This window comes from Leiobunum rupestre, chromosome 10 (assembly GCF_980474605.1).
Source record: "Leiobunum rupestre chromosome 10, qqLeiRupe1.1.hap1, whole genome shotgun sequence".
NCBI lineage: Eukaryota > Metazoa > Arthropoda > Arachnida > Opiliones > Sclerosomatidae > Leiobunum > Leiobunum rupestre.
This window is the reverse complement of record NC_143393.1, coordinates 21,966,386-21,991,074: the sequence shown is the minus strand read 5'-3', so window position 1 is coordinate 21,991,074 and position 24,689 is coordinate 21,966,386. Positions and strand designations below refer to the sequence as shown.

Here is a 24,689-nt window from a genome sequence, read left to right as displayed (position 1 = left end):
ATCTCTCTTTACAATGTGAAAAAGCGCAGTTTTTAACCATTTATGCGGATATGCTTTTAGACGCAAAATTTTAAACACGAAATGACGGCCGCTGCGCACGACGTGATGCGCAGTGGATCGCCTTTTTTCCCTCTTCGAAATTCGCGTCGTAGCCATGGCGACAATGTTTAATGCGTTTGTCAGATGGCGCGTACATCACGATTCCACCCTAATATCAGCCTTCTAGCTCGCCTGTTTCCCTTGGGATTGGCGGAAAGGGCAGTGCTTCTAGTCTAATTTCTATTTCTATGGTTTAAAATCAGACGCAAAAACTTTACCGGTGAATTTGAAAAACGGGTAGTACGTTTATGAGTTAGGTAACATGTTTTATAATTAAATACCCAAGTTTTTGTGATATTTTTATTTAAAAAGAAGTAGTAAAAGTGTTTTCTACTGAAAATATGTTTTTATTTGGCACAAATGGTTAAAATTTGTGCTTTTACGCATTGCAATAACTTTTCAACAATTAAAACAATACCGGAAAATGTTTCATTCCATAAGTAGGATTAAATTAGAGTATTATTTAGCTAAATATTCATTCTTATTTGAAATCTTTATATAACTATATGTTTCCCTTATCTTAAATAGACGATTAAATAAAATACATTAAGCGATTCACTAGGAAGTATTAATACCAAGAGACTGAAGTCACTGAACGTGCAATCTACACTTTATATGGTCCTTTTTTAAAAGGCAGGTTTTCACATATTAAAATATTTAATTAAACATTTAATCGTGTTACAAGATAAATTTGTTGTACGCTACGAAGAAGATTGCCATTAAATTTAGAATTATCGAGGCCATGGTGTCGGCGCAACCGCATTTAAGATTGAGAATGGTTTTGGTTGCGTTTTGATGATTCTTGAATATGGGGTCGTCTTGGCATCCCTCAATAGTTGACAAGCACTTTTCATTTCGTCTAGTGACTCTGCCGCGGACGCAAGAGTAAATGGAAACAATAATTGTTAATTAAATTAATAATTAGAATATCGTAACCTATAAGACGTTAAAACGAGTTTTTATTAGGTGAAAACCAGCCTTTAAATTAAAACCTACTTGCATATGTACTCTCTTTGGTCAGCGTCCGTTTCTGGTTCACTAAATGGCTTCTCCCTGGGTTCACGAACCATAACTTGTTTCGGCGCAGTCGAGTCTTCGGGGGGTAATCCGTTTTGGTCCCAATTGAAGCAATGATCAATGCGCCTATCGCAATCTTCGTCGTCTCCTTAAAGGGTGTTTATTAGCAAGCAATAATTTAAATTCATTTCTCCATTTCTAAACTGCACTTCAGTAGGAGTTGAAATATAACCACGGCACCCTATTTCGATCTGTGATGGAGTAAAAACTACGTTTTTTGGTCTTTTTAAAATCCATCCCAAGTGCTCGTGAGTCTCACCAGGCGGCGCTATATCTACTTTTCAACATCATTCCCTCCCTTCTATAAAGACCACCTTCTGCTGTTCACAAACGCTCATATTGGCACACTTCTGATAATTGTCAGTACACTATGCAATGAATATGTGTGGGACATAATTTTTAACACATGTATGGAGATATCTAAAGATTATGCGTGTATAAAAACTGAATTATTCGATTGGATTTCCCTTTGAAGAATAAAAAAACAATATCCTTGATTTACCAGGCGAGGTTGTAACAGTGTCACCAGGCGAGGTTGTAACAGTGTCACCAGGCGAGGTTGTAACAGTGTCGGCAGGCTGGCACTTCAGTTGAGTCTTATACTGCTTAAACAGCTCCAACGCTGGTTCAACTAAAGATCCGCATTTGATTTTGAGAATGCAGCTTTCGGTATCTTGAAAGTACCTGCAATTAAATTTAAACAGTTTAATTCGTGTTATCATGTTCGTTCCAAATAGGAGCAACAAACACACAAGGAGAACGCAACCCGTCAAAAGTCGTGCCTTTTCTTGTGTACAGTTTTCATTGGTTAGACGCTTTAGCGCCTGCTGCCGTCGGTAGGGGAAAATTCGGAAATTGTCTTCCCCCCGCCGTAAAACGTTCAGCTTAAAGGTTCGTCCAATGAAATTTGTACACAACACTGCGTTAGCGTGTTTAAAGGCTAGTTACGTTCTCCTTAATTGTGTTTGTTGCTCCTAGGTTCCAACAACAAACCTACTTGCAAGCGATGCTTTTCTTTCGTTCTTCGTCTCCCGGGGTCAAAACATGCTCTATTAACTCTGCGTACGATGGAAAACCATTTGATTTTGCGTTTCTGGTTTGGCATTCAGTTCCTTCATTTAGGCATCTGTCTTCGTCGTTGTTGCAATGTATAACTACGCGTGGGACAGAAATGGCAATGCAGTTGGCGGGGCAAAGGGAGGGGTGCAACATTGTCGGAGGGAGACTAGTGATTTTCGAAACCCACCAAGCTTTACCCCTTTCCTGGGGAGAGGGGATAGACAAAATATAGGGAAACGAAATTTACTGTTTTCCGTCAGGGGAACATAGCGCCATCTATCTATCGTTAAAAGTAGAAAAACTCCAAATTGTGCAGATGGGGAATGAATGGGGAAAGCAGCCTGTAACTGTAAGGGGAACGATTTTGTGGATCCTTAAGTGGCAAATATTATATATTCAGTGCCGGATTTAACCAACTGGAGTACCTGTTCTAGGAGACCTTTGGAGACCCCAAATTAATGGGCAGGAAGGTGGAGGCCAAGGCCTTACGAGGCCCGCATTATACTATGATCGATCATCGAGGAGGCTGAGGCCCTGTACTTAAGTACACTTACAAAATTGTTAGTACAATGGGAAATCGGGCACTGTATATATTAGCAAGAACGGATAGAAGTAACTAAGATTCTAAGAACTATGAAAATATTAATTGCTGGCACCATGAAGTTATACTTTTCAAACTAAGGAAAGTGACTGGCGTCCTCTAGTTTCTGCATTTGCATATATAGAGTCTTTAAGTTATAATTTATTATTATTATAATTATAAATGAAAATTAAAAAAATATATTTTATTTTTGAATGTTCTATCAGAGCGGGAAAAATATTGCATTTTCCAGATGGCGCTACACGCAGAGTTTTTAGACGTTTCCATTCTAAAAAGTATAAGATCATGGCAGCAGCATAGCCAACTTTGGCTATGGCAGCAGGAGACAATTTTTATCGTACATAGTTCTTATTTACTTCTATACGTTCTTGATATTAATAAATTTTTACCAATCTAGGCAGTATGATACGTTTATTGTATGTCAAAAAAATGACAAATATTATATATTCGTATATTTTTACTAATCTAGGCAGTGGGATACGTTTATTGTAAGTCGAAAAATGTGGCAAATATTACATATTAGTATAATTTTACCAATCTATGCAGTGGGATACGTTGATTGTAAGTTAAAAAAAAGTGGCAAATATTATATATTCGTATATTTTTACTAATCTAGGCAGTGGGATACGTTTAGTGCAAGTCAAAAAAGTGGCAAATATTATATATTAGCAGAAGTAAATGAACCGAAGTTATCGAAATAGCGCTGAGAATCGGAGGGCGTTTTCCTTATGAAAATGATGAGAAAATCTAGTCAAATAAAAGGATATAGCTATTTCTATGTATAAAAAAATGCTTTCATAAAAACAATTTTTTTTCGGCCTAGGAGCGCGCAAAATTTCAAATTCGAGGTCAAAACGCCTCGAACATAACTAGGGAGAGCAGTCTGATAACTCTGGTTCATTTACTTTTGATATTAGTATATTTTGAACAATCTAGGCAGTGGGATACGTTTATTGTACGCCAAAAAAAGTGGCAAATATTATATATTAGTATACTTTTACCAATCTAGGCAGTGTGATACGTTTAATGTAAGTCAAAAACAGTCTACCAACACGGGCTTTGAAAAATATATATTTTTAAAATAATGTTTTGAAAGCGGTCGTTTTGTAACATGAAATTGAAACTAACAAACTTACCACTTAGCAACGAAAGTCCAAAAATGAGAAGTTGAATAATGTTGTTGCTCATCTTGTCTCGATCACCTATTAGATACGCTTCGAAGTTACTTTCATTTTTATTTTTGTTAGCGATAAATATTGTAGGTTAAGGCGATTGAGACACTCGAAAAAAACGAACATCCTTTTTCCGGCAAAATATTGAATCCCCGCTCCGGAAAAACCACGAAATCATAGATCACAACCCAAGCCTGTACAATAAACCGATTCTTCCTTCTTCCTTCATGGTAAGTATAAGTTCTGACAAGAATCTATTAGGGTTAACAGAGAATACATTCAACTTTAGGATCTGTTTCCCGAAGATATACTCCGCAGATACAGAGCTAGGAGCAACAAACACAAGGAGAGCGCAGCTAGCCTTTAAACACGCTAACGAAGGGTTGTGTACGAATTTCATTGGACGAGCCTCACGAGCCTTTACGCTGAACGTTTTACGGGCGGGGGGAAGACAATTTTCGAATTTTTCCCTTCCGACGGCAGCAGGCGCTAAAGCGTCTAGCCAATGAAAAACGTACGCAAGAAAATCCACGACTTTTGACGGGTTGCGTTCTCCTTGTGTGGGGAGTTGTGTTTGTTGCTCCTAGTACAGAGCGAGTTGAAGAAATGAAATTCGGAGCCACGTGGTATTCTTCCGTGAATTACGAGGCAAATGTGGTGTTGCCACATTCTTCGTTAACTCGAATACATTCTTGGTTCTTTTATTTATTCTCACGTTTGCGTATCCGTAACCATATTTAACGAGAAAGAACTGACATTATTTTAAATCAATTTGTGCTTTTATTTCATTCGCAGAATTACAGAGATTTTAAAATATTTCGTTTCGGTAAAACCAAAACTCCGCTTTTCGGATGATCAGGGACAGGCGAGAACTTGTTTGACTTTACGCATCGCTTTGGACATTGAAACGTAATCTCGATCCTTTCCGCAGATACCTTTAATCGTGATCAGGCAATTCGAGGCTTCTCCGCCGAATCTGATCAAGGAAAATTCGATTGCAATTATTTTTCTCCATAAATGGAAACTGCGAAACCTACTTGCAAACCTTATCCTTCCCAATTTGCTCAACTTTGGCAATGACCGCTTTCTCGCCTCCGGTTGTACCAGCTTTTTGGATTTCATTGACGTCATCCAGCGAGAGACCGCTAGCGGTCAGCGCCCCGTTCACGCATTGGATCAACTGCTCCGCGCAGATTTCTTCTTCTCTAAGTTCTCTCCCGTGGCACAATACCACACTCGCGGCTACGTACGAGTTATAGAGAAAATAGTTATTACTTGTGACCCATCGTTTCTATTTCCATCTTAAATTAGGGCACGGATGCGGGTCGTCGAAATGTACACGCATTTACCCAAATTAACCTGAATTTACCCAATGTACAATTTTTTTTTAATATTTACAAATTTTTTAAAGAGGCGACCCTAAAATTCTGAGATTGCCGGGAGTAGTGGCGTACTCCTGTAATCCCAAGCGTCTGGGAGGCAGAGTTTGTGGATAGCCGTGTGAGGAATACCCCAACGGGTGGTCGGAATACTTCCGCCACGGGTGTCCCCAACCCTGTCCCCACGTATCCCCCCGTTGGCGTGGCCATTACACATATCTCGCCCTGATTAATCAGGTGGACGAGCGGACTGAATTTGTCCCACACGTTACAATCCCGAATAAAAAATTCTGAGATTTCTCCATGTTAATTTCCATAAGGTAAAGAAGATTTTAAGTAACCAAAAACATTTTGGTTTCCATGGGAAAACTAAAGCCCATCGAAACTTTTTCTTGTGTAAAATTTCAAGTTACATATAGGTCTAGCGAATTTAAACCAAATCTGTGAAAATCACCGCGGGTCGTCTCCTTGTTAGTCATTCTCCTCAATCCATCTCACGGTCTGCCAGTATGCTCCTAACCTTAAACATGGTTCGTACAAAATTTCCGGAGTTACATTCCCTGACATTTCCAGGTTTTCCCTGGCCAAATTGCCAAATTTACCCGGACCATTTTTGTAGAATAAATGAATGGTTTGAGGTAAAAATCTTGAAAAATATTTTCTTTCAAAAATGTATTTGCCTGATTTTTTTGGGGTCATTTTAAAATTCCCTTACTTTTTGGGACCATTTTCAAATTCCTTGATTTTTCCCTGACAGTTTGGAATTATTTTCAAATTCCCTGACTTTTCCCTGACCTTTTGGACTATGCCTATAAAAGCTCTTAGTATAAATTTTGGTTGAAGAATCGGAGGTGTCCTAGTTATTCATCAATATTCATTAACTACAAATATCGTTTTAACTTTTACTTACCGGCTAAAAGCAAGAAGACGGAGACATTCATCGTTATCATCTCCGCACTTTTCAACGATTTAAATATGGAGTTGGATATGATATAGACGCAACTTTACTATCAATTTTTTTGGATGAAGAATACATTGATAAGATAACCTTCTATTAATTTAGAAATTAGGTCAAACACCCGGTCTGTCACGCGCAGAAATAAGGGTTACGACAAGTAAAGGCCTTTTCACACGAGCCAACTTTTTGATCCAACTAGATGAGTCAACTTGAGTTTAGTTAACTAGTTGGTTCGTGTGAATAAAAGTTCGATGAGTTGATCCACCAAAAATGTACGCGAGAAAAAAAATGGATCACTGATCCATTTTTGCTGACTCAGCATTTTGATTTAAAAAGTTGGCTTGTGTGAAAAGGTCTTTACTGTACCTGAATTAGAATTTATTAAAATCAACAAACTGCAGAATATAACGTTTAAGCTAAAAAATATCTGATATAAATTTCTAGGTATGAAAAACAGCCCTTATAGAAACATTCTACGCATTTTATGAACATAATTAGATAGGAAACATTTTATAAGTCGATTTGCTAAACTTTCAACACTGATGTAAAAAGTTACAGATGCCTTTTTCTCGCGAGCACAATCGGGACAAAGGGTTCGCAAAAGCCCTAAAGCACTTACGTAAGCGGACTATTTTAACCATTCTTCGGTTACGGCTAAAGCTAATTACCCTTCGCTGGTAGTGACAGCGACCATTCGAAAGAGGTCGAGTGAAAAGGTTCCGCGAATGTCTTTACAATATGGAATTGAATCTGAGGATGACTGCAACGATACTGAGTAGCGTCGAGGCAACTGCCGAGGTGCATCCGCACTTCAGTTTGTCGTCGACTATTTTGGTTAGTTGCAGAATTGCTTTGAAATCGGGGCCATCCTCTTGACATTCGTACTTGATTTTATCGTGGAACTGCTAGAACCCTTTAGTGAATCTAAAAGTCCAATTGCAAATCATATTACGTCGTGGAGATTTCGTCAACGTATAGCGAAAGTAAATAGCCAAAAGTCTTTAGCTTGAACCTTGTTTGATTCCCCTTTGCGAAAGGGCTTCCACGAAAAACTCCAGTTCCCTCCGCCAATTTATCAGGACTCCAGGAAGCTCCTCAACGGCCTAGGCAGAATTTAGGGAACGTATTATCAGGCAATACCAATTTCCACCTGACTAAAACGTCAAATTATAGATTTTCTGTTTGAAGTGCTATTTCCTTTTGGAGCCAACGGACAAGACGTATACAGAACTGGTTGAAGTTTTAACGAATCATCTGAGCCCGACACCATCTGAAATCATGGAGACTTATACCGGTTCCATATACGAGATCAGAAACCGGCAGAGTCAGTTGCGGCTTATATCGCCGAACTTAGGAAGATATTTGAACATTGCAATTTGTCACTCGAAGCCATCTTGGACAAGAGCCAAACACTTTATCTCCGGTAATTGGATTACTGAAAGATTTCAAGGTTCAGAGGCACATCGAAATGGTCATTCAGGGGATTGACGGCACAGCAGCGTTTCAAGGCGATTTACTCATTGGAGGCAGAAATCTAACAGAGCATTTACAACGTCTACACCAAGTACTTTCAGCTCTTCATGAAGTCACTCGAATACCTTGGATACACGATCGATCATCAAGGAATTCACCCTCTTGGCGACAAGATGAAGGCTATCATGGACGCTCCTGAAGTATAAAATCTCGAAAAGCTTCGATCATTTATCGGACTATTGAACTACTACGGACGTTTCTTTCCAAATCACTCCACGAGTCAAGCTCCGTTGTATCGTTTAATGCAAAAGGAAACACCATGGGAATGGAACGAAGATCAACGGAAAGCATTCAAAGAAGCTAAGATGCCGTTGAAGAATTCAAATATGCTAGTCGACTACGATCAAAGAAAACCAGAAACGTTGGCATGTGACGCATCACCTTACTGTATAGTAGTGGTCTTATCACATGAAGACAAGAATGGGAACGAGCAGCCGATCTCATTTGTATCTAGAACTCTCACTAAGGCCGAGAAAAACTATCCACCAAGTTCCGAAACTATCTACTTGGAATAAAATTCAAGCTGTTAACTGATCAAAAGCCGTTAATAACGTTATTTTCAGAAAACAAATCCATACCAGCGACCTCCAGAATTCAGAGATGGCGTTGATACTATCCTCGTATCAGTACAACATCTGCTACATACAAGGGAAACTTAACGTTAACGCCGACGCTCTAAGCAGGTTGCCTACGAAAATAACGGAATTCATACCACCCGAACCAGAAGAGCGCGTCTTCAGTATTTCCTCTATCCAAACTTTTTTCAACGTCACTCTGCAAATGCTTCAACAAGAAACTCAACAAGTTCCGACTTTTCAGTATTGAAGTTTACCAAGGGCGGGTGGCCAACTACAGATGTCAAGCGATACTCAACTACTGTTTTACTAGCCTTCCGCCGAAAGGACGAAATTACTTGTAGTAAAGGAGTCTTGCTGTAGAATAATCGAGTCATCGTTTCCGTGAAGTACCAAAAGCGAAATCACAGCACACACCAAGGAGTGAGTCAGATGAAGGCGCTGGCAAGGTCGAAAGTCTGGTGGCCACACTTCTTTATCACATTTCAATTATTACTTTGGTAGTGCAAATAAAATATAGTTTATTTTCTAGGTGTTTACGCGAACGTCTTAAACTCTTAGAAAAGGAAGGCTAAAAGGTCCTACAATGAAAACGAAATTTCATATAAACGCCGCGCCATGCCGTTAAATTTTTGTTGGCGGCGGCGTTGAACCAAAAAGTCGGCGCACGCCGATGGAAAATCACTGTATCGCCGCCGACGGTACAAATTTATTTCGCGGCGTCGAGGTCACTTTGACGTTACTAAAATGAACCGTTGGAGCCCAAGATGATGTAATCAAGTACCTATACGTCAGCCACGTGGGTACGTTCAGTAACTAGTTGACGTAAAATCAAGGTAAGTCCTATTTTGCGGAAAGAATATTTTGCATACTTTTGCAAAACTTGTGCGAACTGGCCATTTTCAAGGCCTATTTTGTGGAAAGAATATTTTGCATACTTTTGCAAAACTAGTGCGAACTGGCAATTTTGAAGAGTAGCGCCCCCCTCCTATATATTTGTTTTGATTGTGCTAAAATATAGTATTTTTCGCAAGGAATCTATTGCCGTTAAAATTATTTTTCGGAAATGAATACTTGGTGCGTAAATCTTTTAGAAATTTTATCAATTGAGTTTTAACCAAATGTGAATAATATAGGAATATAGGATAAAAAATTTAATTATAGAATTTTAAAGGACCATTTACTGATACCTTACTCTCAAAATCGTTACTCTTGGTTTAGCTTTCAAGTTCCAAGCAAAGACATACATCTGTATCTTGGTAATATAAAATATGCTAGAACGTGGAATCGTTGTGGATACTGACTACAGGGGTAAGGTGGATAATGCTTTTCAACATATTTGCATCCATTTTCTCTATTTCTGTAAACACTGCCATTGTACAACTTCATTGCTTGCCCATTTCTTCCTGGAGGTCAATTTGCTGCCTGCAACGAACCATGGCTCGGCTGTTTTTGCACCCTCAGGTTGTTGACATATAACCACATTATAACTCATTGTGTTTTCCGTTAATCTTTCAACTTGTAACCATAAAATTTCCATAAATTAGAAAGGGGTAGCTCATTTAATGGCCCTATTGGGCATGGCAACCTTCCGAGGCAATTTGCTTATTTTGTATACATTTTACTGTATCCACTTTACTTTTGATAATAATCTATGGAGAAATCATTCCACCAAAGAAGAAATATCTAACCATTAATAAGTATATTTGAATAAAAGTGACAGATACTTTGTGGTTTTTAAAATAAACTGGGCTTCAAAAAACCACCAAGTATCTGTCACTTTTAAATAATTTTGGTTATAAAATCAATACTGTGGTAAAGATGGTTTTTAAAATGTATGATAACTAACCATAACATATTTTTGTCACTTACTGTATTGTAAAATGTATTATTATAAATAGAAATTTTTCGCTATTTTCTTCTTCGAGAATTCCCAATTATTAACTATCCATTATGTTGAGATCAGAGATGTTGGTTGACCTAAGTACCTTTGAAAGTAGGCTGTAGATGACCATTGGCAAAAAATAATTTATTTGGATTTCTTAGATTCCCTCCATCGATTATCCCGGGCAAGTGGCGACATCTCGAAATATAAACCTTAACTGTTTTTGTCCAGAATGTTTGCCCTGACCTCTTGTATCAGAGTCAAGAGAAGTTGATTATTCTTTTTACTTCACAATTTTTTCCCTTTAATCTTAAAGCGAAATTGGTCTAGATTTAGCAACGTAAGGATTAATAGGAAGTTGGTGTCTCCACAATTTAATCCATTATAATTGTTTTTCAACTGAACCAGAGTTGTCTATAACAAGTAATTTGTGTATTGACTTGGAAGTTTCGGTTTGATGAATTCTCGAAGACTTTAAAGGTACCTGCATGTGGAAAAAAATATATTTGTTGAAGAGCATAAAGTTATTAACCAATAAAACACCAAATATTACTTGCAAGCCTTGTTTTTTCTGAGTGGTCTGATTAAATGAAAAGTATTCATTTTACCCTATAAAAATAAATGATTTTAACAACAAATAATCGTGGTATGGTATATTTTAAAGGTTATAGATTTTTAAATCATTACCTTGGTGGATAAATCAATTTTCTCTAGCTCTTCATGGGACATTCCACTTGCAATGGTCGCCTCACTCCCACATTTGGTCATTAATTCATGGGCCAATAAAAGATCTTCCAAGCTCTGGTTAGCCACAGCCGAGTTTAGCTTCCGCTGTCTTAAAAGAGTCCACCATCATTTTCATTTGAGGATCAACTAAAGTGTCACACCTAGGATCAGTTTTGACCCAGCATTAGCAAACCTTTTGCAAGTATCTTCTCGATCCAATCAACCAAAAAAGTAAAATAAAAATATGCATAGGAATCTATAATATCAGTATGACTGTTTATGATATTTCCCATTAAGTCAGAATAATGGGTTTCTTTGTTTTGAAATAAAACTTGTGTCTGGCTTGCAATACTTGTACCCTGCATAGAGAAACGAAAGGCTTGATACATACTTGCAGACATAATTTTGTCACGCTTTTCGCATTACTGCCGCTAAACCTTCTTGTTGGGCATCTTCAAATTCTTCCTGAGATAGGCCACGCAGTGACAGATCATCTGAGACGCAGTTCCTTATTTTCTGGTGATCATACTCTTGGGTCAACTATGCCAGGAAAAAAAATTGTAGTCTATATATGTTTTTTATCTTTTCATAAAATTTAGGAGGTTGAATTTCATGTAAAATGACTTACACCACGAAATTCTTAATTATCATTAACTTCTCCCTCCCTGCTTAAAACGGTTAAAATCTCACAATGGGGTATTATATTTTTAAGAAATGATAAAGATTAATACAGAGCTTTCATTGACATCATCTTAACCCAAGGATAAAGAATCGTTGCTTAACCTAGGCACGGACTCCTGCACGCGCTCACGCTGCTCGCGACGATAGCGGCCCCGGCAAAGAATTTCCTCCCCATGTATTTTCGCGACAGCGATTTTCCGTCGCTTGGAACGCTGGTGTAACAACCGGAATCTATCAAAGAGGCGGGAAGTTTAACATACGTTTCAATGGCGATGAATTTGCATTAGTGAAGTTTTTTTCCAACTGTTTTATTGAATTTGGAGAAGTTTGTAACAAACAATTAGTAATTACACTTTTTAAGTATGTAAGTTTTCATTTCAAAAAATTTTTTTTAATAAATATTTCAATATTTTGAGTGGTAACATTTTATTGCTAAGCCTAACCATAAATGGTTTAAGTTTTGTATTGGCAATGAGTTTTCAAGTTATTAAAAACTGTATTTTGTAGTTATTTAAGACTATAATTATGATAACTGCTCATAATTTTTGTCATATTCACCAAACTTTGTTCTTTATAATTTGCATAAGATAAAACATTAATATTTGCTCAAATGCCATTACCCTGGCTGCGTTACATCCTGTTTTTTTAATAAGTGAAAATTACCGGGAGGGGCAGGTCACTTCCATTTTGGGTGCGTCTTAATCATAGTAAAATTATTAAATCAAGGTAATCGTGATTAAATCAGCGTAATTAAAATTAAAAAAATTGTTGAAGTTTTCAACAGCAACACGGAGCAGAGCGCAGATACCGAAATAAATCCAGTGACATCAGCTACAAGTAATGAACGGTTTATTTTCGACTTGGTTAAAATATATATATACATAGCAATTAATGAAACGATGGTAGTACAACAAAAAACTGACTATTAAGAACGGACTAGTACTGATGAATGACTTTGTTACAAAATATCTTCATTGTTTTTTATTTCTTCAACAAAAATTAATCAAGATTAGAAAATCTAACCACGCTTTAAACGAGATTTAATCATTCTAATCAGGATCTAATCTTTTTAATCAGGATTTAATCATTTTAATCAGATTTAAACATTTTAATTAGATTTAATCATTTTAATCACAATTTAAACTTAATCATGATTTAAACATTTTAATCACGATTTAAACTTAATCAGGATTTAAACATTTTAATCACGATTTAATCAATATAATCGGTCGAATCGAGATTTTATCGAGCGCGGTAAATACGAAATAATAATTCTAATCACTTAGAAAATTATTCTAATAAGCTCGATAAAATCACGCACAATTATAATCATTCCAATCACCAATATAATCATTCTGATTCTCGTTCTAATTTCTAATCGCGATTTAATCATACTAATCACGATTTAATCGTTTCAATCAGATTTAATTGTTTCAATCAGATTTAATTGTTTCAATCAGATTTAATCATTTATATCAGATTTAATCATTTAATCATGATTAAATAGATTTAAAGATTATATTAATTAATTAAACATGATTTAATCAACATAATCGTGATTAAATTGAATTTAATCAAAATAATAACGATTTAATCTTTTGAGAGGTGCATCGTTAATCAAGGAAGTGACCTGCCCCTCCAAATTACCCATTTAAAAAATACCAGCATTGTTCTGTTCCATTGTGTTCATCTACTTTTAAGAAGACCAAAGTGTCATTTCATCAGTTACCCGCTGATGAAAATTTATGCAAACTGTGGATTAAGAGCATCTCTAGGAATGATTTTGTAGTCAACGAAGCATACACTTCACATGGAAGATTGGTTTGTGGTTTGCATTTTAAGGAACTTCAGTTAATGATAGTCTGTTGTGAGGCTAATGCGTAATCGTAGGATTTGGAACCAGATGTACGTCACTACCTATTACTTAATTGGTGGCATTACATATGAGCCAATATACGATTAGGTCTCAAATTCGAATATAACTACCATCAGAAACGAAAAGAATGTTTATCCACATCATCCAGCATATTTCAACCTCATCCAGCATATTCCTACATCATCCAGCATATTCCTACATCATCCAGCATGTTCCTACATCATCCAGCATATTCCTACATCATCCAGCATGTTCCTACATCATCCAGCATGTTCCTACATCATCCAGCATGTTCCTACATCATCCAGTAATTTTAATTGAATCTTGATGAATTTTACTTGAAAAAAGCTGATTACTTTAATGTGAGCGTGGGACTACTAAGTTATCGAGATTCTTAAAAGCAATTAACAAAAACCAATTTTAACTTAAATTATGGTAAAAAAAATGGGATACAACTTATGTATTACTAAAAAATTAATAAATTTGAATTTGAATTTGAATTTGAGACCTAAACCATATTGTGAACTGTGAGTGAGACTAGTGAGTCTGTGATTTAGAATGCTTACATGTCTCATACATATATTTTCAGCAATCTTCAACATTGTCTGACTTTGTTAACTGTAAAAATAATATTCTAGTTTTATAATCTGCATTACATTTACTACTTATTTACTTAAATTGAAGTTAACTTTGTAAATATTAAAACAACTTACTATCAAAGAACTGTAAGAATAAAATCGAAAAACAACAGCTGATAAGCGGACACATGACTAGTTCTTTTGTTTACATTATTAACGTCGACAGCGTCTTCTTTGTCTGGTTTTCTCGGCGCGTATTTTGATTTAAAAAATATCCAAACGTATTTTACTTATTTATTAATAAGTAATTTAAAGATTACGGAAAGAAATTATAACCCTAAAATTACACAATTAGTAATAATTAATGAAACTCTAAAAATTGGAACGTTTTCGCCATATACTCCAGCCATTTCTTAGTTGTTACGTCAGCGCCAAAGGTTGATGTAGGAAAAAAGTTAACTAATTTCACTTTCGCAATTTTCAGTCGATCGCCGGGGCCGCTATCGTCGCGAGCAGCGTGAGCGCGTGCAGGGGGCCGTGACCTACCTAGGAGAGCTTTTTTTTTTTTTTTGACATCCACACATAGGTGTCGACCCAAGGCCTTAGACACCAGCACTCAATAACTGATTAATCAGGGCGAGATATGTGTAACGGCCACGCCAACGGGGGGATACGTGGGGACATGGGTGGGGACACCCGTGGCGGAAGTATGCCGACCACCCGTTGGGGGATTGGTGGTCGTCCTCACACGGCCATCCACAAACTCTGCCTCCCGGACGCCTGGGATTACAGGAGTGAGCCACTACTCCCGGAAACCTAGGAGAGCTAGAGCTACATCTTTTCTGTCCCGTAGGCCGTAGCTTGCCCTAAAGATTCCCTATAAAATCTCTACTCTTTTTCTCTGGTAAGGTGGCGCCATAGAAATCTCATAGGTAACTAGAATGCTGCCGCCTAAGGCCGAGCTTGTCGCCAGTTCGTTTTGTACCTTCAGCCAATGAGAGGCCGTAGAGTGGTTCCGCCAAGGAGGATAATAATCCTCCTTGGTTCCGCTACTATCGCGGGATTCGCTGGAGCTAGGTGACGTCATTATATCTGGTGACGTTAAACTCTTGGCAGAACCACTCTTTGAGCTCTGATTGGCTGAGATCTGGCTATCGTCTGGCACGGCGTTTGGTCCATTTGCCAGTTACACGGCAGCATTCTAGTTACCTATGAGATTTCTATGGGTGGTGCCACCTAGCGAATTATCTCATTATAACATCCTTCTTTTCCCAACAATTTCAAAGGAACAGGTTACATTCAAAACTTAAATTAATTCAACGAATTATAAAACCGATAGCATACAATTAATTTCCTATTACTTTACTGGATTTTGAGAATCATGAGTATTGAAATTCCTGAAGAATATCGCGTAACCAGTTCGGGATCCCGCTTTGTTCTATTCGATTCTGGTGCGAGCGACAACGAAAGATTTATCATGTTTGCTAGTGATTCTGGCTTAGAAGTCCTTTATGATGACGTGTTGAACAAGAGAGACAAAACCAACAACGGGGCAGATGGCTATCGTCTGCCACGGCGTTTGGCCCATTTGCCAGTTACACGGCAGCATTCTAGTTAATATAGAAATCTCATAGGTAACTAGAATGCTGCCGTGTAACTGGCAAATGGGCCAAACGCCGTGGCAGACGATAGCCAGATCTCAGCCAATCAGAGCTCAAAGAGTGGTTCTGCCAAGAATTTAATGTCACCAGAGAGAATGACGTCACCTATCTCCCGCTATAGTAGCGGATCCAAGGAGGATAATTATCCTCCTTTGCGAACCACTCTACGGCCTCTCATTGGCTGAAGCTTCAAGGCGAACTGGCGTCAAGCTCGGCCGTAGGCGGCAGCATTCTAGTTACCTATGAGATTTCTATGCTAGTTACCTATGAGATTTCTATGGATTGATCAGTCCATTGTGGTTATTGAAATTTTGAGGTGTAGAAATGTTGATCGGAAAATTATTTGGATTGATAGGTGCAGTACCGTGAAGATGTTTGTTGTTATTGTAGTTTAACACCGTCACAGCCCCATTGGAAGATGGGTTTTCATATGGAACATATTGAAGTTTTGGTGAATCCTGAGAAATGGGGGAAGAACCGTCTGAGAAGCGTTGCGATTGGAGTAGACTGTGCAAAAATGGTAACACTTTTTAGATGGGTGCGCGTGCGGCGGAATATTTGACCCTTGTCAGTTCTAATCTAATATGACCGAGGTTCAGGTCCGATGTCAACAACAGTAGCAGGTAACTAGTTCCTATGGCTTTCCAGATAACGGACTGACTGACCCATGGTTAGTGGAGGTAGTACAGTAGATGGATTTGCAGCTCTGTCAACCATATCATCCTACTGTTGTTGGAGAGTCTGACGGTCCAATCGTGTAGGATATCTTGGTTGAAGGGTTTCTGTGCTAGTGGTCAAAGGGGTTCTGATACGGCGACTGAAGCACATTTCTGCTGGCGGAGGCAATTTGCTTTTAGGGGTGGACCGGTATTCCATAAAAGATGAAAGATTTCTGCCATCCTGACGGGCCTTAATTAACGAGTTCTTGATTGTTTGAATGGTACGTTCAGTCATCATTAAAGAAAGTCTTTAAAAATTTCTTAGGTGAAAGGTGGACCTATATCCAATACCAGCCGTTGGGGTGCATCCTACAGGGCGAAATGCGGAGCAAAGAAATTGATGACACTGTTAGCATTGGTATTGCAAAGTTCTTTGGCCTCAACAAATTTCGAGTAGTAGTCTACCAACAGAATGAAATTTTGGGACTGCACATGGAACAAGTCGGTACCGGCAGTGGTATACGGATGTTTCGGGCGGTCATTAAAGTTCCGGACCTTTCGGTGTCTAGGATGTTTCGGTGCAGGACGTTTCGGTGCCTCCAAAATAAAATTAAAAAACGTTGTAAAAACGCCATTTTAAAAAAGTACCGTCTCCTGGCTATATATAGAGCCGATAACAATTAAACAATGTTGTAAAAACATCATAATAAAAAAGTACATTCTCCTAGCTATATATAGAAAAATTTGATTTGAATAAATATCATTGGAGTTATATATGGCTGTATTCTTAGCATAGACGAAGAAGGCCTGGGTTTACCCGTTCTTCGTATTTGTTCTTAGATAGTAAACGTGGTGGTAGGAAACTGGTTTTTGAGCATCATGAGTATGTAAAAGAAAAGTTAAATAAAGTAACTAGTTTTGATATTGTAATTACAATTTTATAAATATTTTTTGATTTATATACAGACATACTGGCAGTGCTCTAATAAAAAAGAATGCAAGAGGCCAAAAGAGGTGTAATTTTGACTTCCCCAAGCAGAAGATTCCCTGGTGAGATCCGTGTATTTTGTGTAGCGCTTCGAGTTGCAGTGATTTGGGAACGACCAGACTTGAACCCCTATATAACAGACCATTCTGGAGGAGTATTGCCCCAATGCCCGATTTGCTCGAATCGACTGACAAAGTGATGTGTAAAGCCGGATTAAAATAGGCAAATACCGGAGTAGTGCATGCAAGCTTATTCAAAACATCATAGTTGTGTTGGTGATCCAGCAGCTTTGTCTATAGGTGGTGGTAGTGAACAGATAGCAGCTACTTTACCAGGGTCAGCTTCCACACCAGTGGCGGAAATGATATGGCCTACGTATTTGACCGTATCAACCGCTAAGCGCATTTTGTTTTTACCAAAACACAGATCAACATCCTGCGCACGTTGTAGTACCCGACTGAGGGAGGATTTGTGAGGCATGAACATCCGGAAATTCATCTTCTGGAATCAGAAGGTGAAGGGTCTGTTGGCACACGTCAGAACCAGTTACCAAGCCATTAGGATAGCGCTGGTAGTGAAAGTGCAGAGGTGAGAACTGCGTTCCGTTAATGCAATGTGCCAGAAGGCACTTTGAACATCCAGCACCGTGAAAACAGATTTGCCACATAATGTAGAAAAGATTTCTGATGTGGTGGGACCACGAAATGGTTGACGTGCAACAGAATCGTTTAGTTTGCGAGGGTCGAGACATACTCGGACAGTGCCATTCGGCTTAGGCATGATCACCCGAATCTACTTTGAAAGTCACTGAGGTACCTTGGAGGTATATGGTATCATAAATTTCCTCATCCTTGAGAACTGTAGCGTGTAAGTGATTCAGTTCTTGTATTGGAGACTGTTCTTGAGTCAACGTGGGGCTATAACAGCTGTAGTCGGTGGAGAATTGGTTGAATGTTGGTGTAGCTGCACTCATCAAAAGCCGCGTGGATGACAGCCACAGTACTGTCATCATCAACCTGAGAAATAGCTAAAGTGTTGTAAATCTGGCGGCCTTCGTGGCCTAAAATATGCAGAAAGGTAGTCGTTGTTTAGCAACGGTTTGTGTATCAATGTTAGCAGCAACTTCCACGAACAAAGACTGGGGGACTCTTGAACGACATCGTCATGGCGATAAACGAATTTAATTTAATCTAATGTACAACGGTAACTGCGCAAAAAATAGAAGTTAAGGAATACTTAGAAAAGCGAGGGTAACATCCCGTCGCTGTCACCATATTATAGTTTTAAGAATTGATAAAGATTAACTAATTAATTAATACAGAGCTTTTATTGAAGAAACTTTCAACGTGAAAGGAATTTCAGGAAAGAGATTGGCAGAAAATGGTCAGCACATTCGGAAACTGTTTCCCATGAACAAAAGGTGAAAAATCCCGCGTGATTTTATATTTCGACTGTTTCTACTAATTATTACAGAGCTTTTATAGCTAATTTATCTACTAACCTTGATTAGAGAGAGAGGGTATAGCACAGAGACTTCGAGAGACGTCTCTTTAAAAAAAAAACGTATTTACGGTATTTTATTTTTCGGGAAAATGCCCATCGAATCGGGATAAGCGATGGCGCCACCGGTATCGCCAGCTAGTAGCGCTCGCTTTAACGCAATTTGAGACCGAAACGAGTCTATTTGGCGTAACGGCGCTAGCTTTTCCTACTAGACCGCGTTCAGTAACAGTAAACGGTTGGACCGTTGAATGCGCATTCGCTACTGTACGACTTTTTTCACTTCCGGGATTGACGTCACGTTTGCAAACGGAGAATCAACGAAATAAGCGGCTGGAAGAGCCGCTTATTTCGTTGATAAACGCAATCGTGACGTCACAGCACGCGGGAAGGCTAGTTGCAGACGACACGACAGACGATATTTTATAAAAGTTACAACAATCGTAAAAAAGCGACCAACAGACGTGGCGTCACGATTGCAATCGGAGATCAACGGTTAATTCACCATTTCCCCTCCGTTGAGCGTCACTGAACGTGGCCCTAGTGTAATTTATCTCTATGTTCCTTGAGCTTTTTTTTTTTTTTTAGAAGCTCGTTATGAGCGATTGTAACGGGTGGGACAATTCAGTCCGCTCGTCCATTTGATTAATCAGGTGCGAGATACGTGTTACGGCCACGCCAACGGGGGGATACTTAGGGATAGGGTTGGGACACCCGTGGCGGAAGTATGACAAACACCCGTTGGGGGATTAGTGGTCGTCCTCACACGGCCATCCACAAACTCTGCCTCCCGGACGCCTGGGATTACAGGAGTGAGCCACTACTCCCGGCTTCCTTGAGCTTCTCCAAAGAAGCGCCTGTGATCTAACGTCTGCTACAGTCAAATTAAAAAGTCATAAGAAGGTTTTTCATAAAGGAAAAGTCCAGGTTGGGTAAAACTTGGGTCTATTTGAAAGATTATGTTTAAATATACTAAAAAATATCAGTCGTAAAATTGTATCTTTTTTTAATGACGAGAAATTAATTTTTAAACGAGGGAAATTTACCGCCAAGCGAGCTGTGATCTTTCCACGGAACCCTAGGGTTCCGCGGAACACCTTTTGGGAACCGCTGGGCTAGATAGCCGTTGTTATTATCTGTTGAGATAATTGAAACTCCTTTCGGATATAGTATTTGCCCTGGAATGCCTAAAACAATTTTGTAGTATTTGACGAGATCCGGAAAGCCATCTTCCATTGGCATTAAATAATTAAAGCAATCAAGGACGTTACTCAAGATTTTAGATTTAATTAAATTGTTGGCTATTCTTATGATAAGAATTATAGGAAAAAGCTCAGCTACGCTGAGTAAAGAAGGTGATATATAGTTAGTCCTGTGCCATTCGTTGCGGCCAAGAGGGGACAGGAATTAGAGAAAACGCTCTAACTGGCATCGTACCTAATGATATCTTACTAACAAGTAAGTGGCATAGTACCAAGGGACATCGCCCAAATAGAATCGTACCTAGTGGAATCGCCCTAAATAGAATCGTACCTAGTGGAATCGCCCTAAATAGAATCGTACCTAGTGGCATCGCCCTAAATAGAATCGTACCTAGTACATTCTTTAAGAATTTAAATTTTTAAATGTACTACAAATGTAACATTTTATAGTATAAAATATAATATTTCATATTATTATTAATAATTTTTCATTAATCATAACAATAATCAACAACTAAGCTAATACGTAAGTCACCAACACAGGCCTAAGTCATCTTGCGACTTATAAGCCCTTATTATTACCGGTGGCAGGATAACGAAGCATAGGTGTCATAAACTGACCGTAGATGGCAGTAGCCATGCCAATTTAAATTTACTCCTTTCGAGAAGCGAGGGGAACCACCCAACAACCCCCCTTTCTTCTCGAAGAGAAAAACAGTTCTAGAATTAACACGGGAGAGAGCGGACATCCCTCTCTATCCAAAGTTTGTATTTTCTTAATTCGTAAAATAAAGTTCTCGTTAGTTTTACCTTGCAAAGTTAATTGAATTCGCGCACACAATAAAATTTCAGTCTAAATAATTGCTCTCCCAAAACGAGTTAAAACAGTGGTGCCGAAACCCGGGATATAGAGGACAATCCTAATAAAGTGCGGTTATCAACGATAAAAAGACAATGACTAGTGACGAAAGCCAGTCATCGAGAGGATTAGGCAAAAAGGGTGGCAAGAGTCCACCGACAAAAGAAGATATTTTGAAACAAAGGAGATCGACTATGCGAACGATCACCACCAAATTCATTAACAAAATAGAGCAAAACCTCAACGAGACTGTTTTGGACAAGGCCAAATTGGAGGACAACCTCTCGGAACTAAAAAGTAAGGAGGACAAATTAGAAAAAGTTGATATAGAGTTTGAAACATAAGTCGAAGACTTCGAAGTACTAGATGCCTGGATTACGAATTCGGATGATTATTCAAATAACATTAGAAGAGCTAAAGATAAGCTAACAAAGGCCATAAAGACGTTAGAAAGTGTTCAAGCTAAAGCGGGAGGAATTGGAGCCGTACCACAAAATGACGGCGTAGCGGTTCAAGCTAGCAGTCCTAGAACGAGCGGGTACCTAACGGCAGTACCGACGACAACGCACGCCATTTTCTCGATGGGACCGATAACAATGATGCCAGCAACCCCCCTACTCTTAGCGGGACCGGTTTTCAAGGAGCGCCACACGCTGGACAAAGCTCTTTAACAACGAACGCGTCACTTCTTCAACGGCTTCAAACTTTCTTGACCCAACAGGGGGCCCAAAGCGTCCCCCCCCATCATACTACGCCGAGCAGCGGAACTCCCGCGAACGTATACGGGAACAGATTAGTTTGGTATTTGTAGACCCCTGCTCCACGAGCAAAATGAAAGCTCATACTACAGGGGTACAAGTGACTAGATGGAAAAGTAGTCCTTATCTATTATTTTAGTGTAAATTTGGAAATTCTGTATGAATCGGAAACGGGGAAAAGTGATGTGCAAGAAAGCAGTTGGAGGCGAACTGGTAATTGGTGGCGAACTGGTACTATAATAAGTGGTACTATAAGTGGCGAGCAAGAAAATGGGTTAGACGTCGTTAGACAAGTTACTCCGTAGTATCGCCAGTACTAGAGTCGGCGGACGAATCCGATGCTGCAGCATGAGTAGAGATGATTTCCTCAAAATTATAAATTACTCGTCTCATGAGAGAACGAAAATGCTTAAAATTGTTCTTAGTAAGAACCACAGCCCCTTGGGGGCTAAGAATGCTAGCACGGAAGCCTTCAGTGAGAGGGCATTCCTTCAAATAGTGTTCCGCATCAGCCAACTCCGTACCGCAGTAGCAGGAGGGCTCCACACAATGCGAAAGATTGTAGAGGTAGGCCGGGAACTTGCCGTGCCCGCTTAAGATTTGAGTAGTATAAAGTGGTCAACATCGTTTGCAAGGGAATCAACTTTAGGAAGAAGGGCATGAGTATAGCGGCCCTTAGTTGAGAGATCCCAATGCAATTGCCAGTGGTGCTTAGAAAGGTCTCGAAAGACATGGCGAAATTAATTACGGGTCAGCTGGAGAGTGACTGCAGTCCCGTCACCCAAGGCCGCAGCCTTAGCAAGTACGTCAGCGCGCTCATTGCCGCGGAGACCCGCGTGAGCTTTAATCCATGAAAGATTAACAACGTCAGTTCCAATGTCAGAAATTAGTTGCCGAATAGCGTAACCCAGAGAATTGTCAGAAACAGGGTTACGGAACGTTTGTATTGATGATAGGGAATCAGTAAATAAAGTGACGGGAGCGACAATCATCTACACCTTGACCCAAGTGAGGGCTTGAAAAATGGCAAACAACTCGGCCTGAAAAATATCAGATTCTTTGTTCAAATGGAATTGGAACGAGGTCTGTTCATGACCGTTCCAGTAAACTACGAACGCACAACCGACATGGGAATCGAGTTTTGACCCGTCAGTGTATAGTTCGTAGAAGGTATTAGTTGGGTCGCTAGCAGGACAAGGAAGTCCAAGCCTGCGAGCCGGATGGTCAGTCCAAACATCATGTGGGTGAAGCGGGTTTTGAGGAACAACAGTCTCATCGCAGTGAGTAGCCGGTGCACCGATGTGAAATAGACGAAAAATGCAAGCCTCGCGGCTCGCAACGAAGTCAACGGGTTCTAATCGTGCAAGTACTAGAAGGGTATCGGTTGAGATAGTGCGATAACCCTTGGTTATGCACTGTTAAAAATAAAGGTTTATAAAACGACCAAAATTGGACTTTTATTTTACTTCAAACCATTTGGTTACTGAAAACGGTCTAATCAATTATTTTAGACCCATTTTACTCTTTCATGTTTAATACAGTACCTTTTGGGGTATTGAAAAGGAACGAGCCCTAAGAATAAACCTTTTCCAGTCGTGGTGGTAAAGGTATAAAAATGTTATGTTCTAACATTTAGTCCTTTTGAATACCCATTTAATTCCCTTAAACGAAGAAAAAAATGATATGGACCAATTTCGAGACTAGTATTTGAATACTACGTTATTTCTTTTTTAATATTTTCTCTAAAATAACATAATGCGAAGAAATTCCAATCACCAGGAATATTTAACTAAGGTTAAGTCTTTAAAAATTTGATAACAGATTTAAATATAGAGGATATTGATTATGGCTTCAAACTATTAGTACCCAAATATCAGCACTAAAGAATTTTTGCTAGGTGTATATCAAAAACTGAAAGTATTAAATGATACTTTACGTGATCAACTCCCTTCGTTCAACGACTATTTCCCCCTAGCGAAAACCAGCTTAATCTGGCCATGTTAATGGTTAATCTTTTGGGTCGAATTGAATAATAATAAAAAAGTATTAAATAAGGGCCTATAAAGGACTGAAAATAAAGTTAAAAAGGATTAACTTCTTACTGCTTATGAATCAAAATGCTGAGTCAGCAAAAATGTTTTTTTTTCGCATACTATTTTGGTGGATCAACTCATCGAACTTTTATTCACACGAACCAACTAGTTGACTCAACTCCATTTGACTCATCTTGTTGGGTCAAAAAGTTGGCTCGTGTGAAAAGGCCTTTAGTTGAGGTACGTGGTGAATAAGTGTTCCGTCGAGACGGAAGATCGGCAAGCGGTCAGGAGCGCCCAGACCATGATAGGTAATACAACCCACCTTCTCAGGAGAAAAGGTAAGCTTGTATGTTTTGCTCCAATTGTTAATAAGTGCCAGAGCTTCATTTCCTCTGGACTCCAACTCGCGTCGGGAGAGGGCACGAACCAACAGAGTGGTGTCATCAGCGAATGCCTGCGAATCACAGGCATATGGCAATTTAAGTCGCAGCAGGGAGTCAATCACTATGTTCCAAAGAACTGGACCCGCACAGGAACCCTGGGGGACGCCGCGAGTGATTGGACGTGTATGAACACTATTAGCTGTTGGTACGAAAATTTGGCGATCAGAGAGAAAACTCTCAAAACAGCCATAGATATTGGCTGGGCAATCAGCTTGCTTAAGACGATGTAGGATGCCAGGAATCCACACCCTGTCGATGTCAAGGGATACTAAAGAGATGTATTCTCTCGATCGGGTACTCTCCTTAATGGAGGTAACTATAGCATTAAGTGCATTGACAGTCGATTTGCCGTGGCAGAATCCGTACTGAGCCCCGTGAATGAGG

The 24,689-nt window shown here is 39.1% G+C and overlaps 2 protein-coding genes and 2 long non-coding RNA genes across 6 annotated transcripts; all 4 read right to left on the bottom strand.

Moving 5' to 3' along the window:
• Nucleotides 1-712: 712 nt before the first annotated feature.
• Nucleotides 713-2,403, bottom strand: LOC149925041 (uncharacterized). The gene is made up of 4 exons (XM_090160930.1): nucleotides 2,174-2,403; nucleotides 1,727-1,860; nucleotides 1,096-1,264; nucleotides 713-967 (listed from the first exon to the last, which is right to left on the bottom strand). Exons 1-4 carry the CDS (start codon nucleotides 2,386-2,388, stop codon nucleotides 778-780), a joined length of 708 nt encoding a protein of 235 aa, XP_090017056.1. The 5' UTR covers nucleotides 2,389-2,403; the 3' UTR covers nucleotides 713-777.
• Nucleotides 2,404-4,765: 2,362 nt separating this feature from the next.
• On the bottom strand, nucleotides 4,766-6,394 carry LOC149925040 (uncharacterized). Its single transcript, XM_090161014.1, has 3 exons — nucleotides 6,298-6,394; nucleotides 5,046-5,250; nucleotides 4,766-4,984 (listed from the first exon to the last, which is right to left on the bottom strand). The coding sequence occupies exons 1-3, from the start codon at nucleotides 6,335-6,337 to the stop codon at nucleotides 4,864-4,866; spliced, it is 366 nt and encodes a 121-aa protein (XP_090017140.1). The 5' UTR covers nucleotides 6,338-6,394; the 3' UTR covers nucleotides 4,766-4,863.
• A 4,069-nt stretch (nucleotides 6,395-10,463) lies between these two features.
• On the bottom strand, nucleotides 10,464-12,762 carry LOC149925039 (uncharacterized). Of its 3 annotated transcripts, XR_016477007.1 has the most exons (6): nucleotides 11,796-12,762; nucleotides 11,693-11,729; nucleotides 11,456-11,604; nucleotides 11,026-11,225; nucleotides 10,892-10,947; nucleotides 10,464-10,822 (listed from the first exon to the last, which is right to left on the bottom strand). It is a non-coding gene; the product is annotated as an uncharacterized LOC149925039 (long non-coding RNA). The 3 variants fall into 3 exon arrangements; XR_016477006.1 differs by having other exon boundaries at nucleotides 11,026-11,270; nucleotides 11,693-12,762; XR_016477005.1 differs by having other exon boundaries at nucleotides 11,693-12,762.
• A 600-nt stretch (nucleotides 12,763-13,362) lies between these two features.
• Nucleotides 13,363-14,617, bottom strand: LOC149925038 (uncharacterized). The gene is made up of 3 exons (XR_016477008.1): nucleotides 14,335-14,617; nucleotides 14,188-14,239; nucleotides 13,363-13,896 (listed from the first exon to the last, which is right to left on the bottom strand). It is a non-coding gene; the product is annotated as an uncharacterized LOC149925038 (long non-coding RNA).
• Between the last annotated feature and the right edge of the window lie 10,072 nt (nucleotides 14,618-24,689).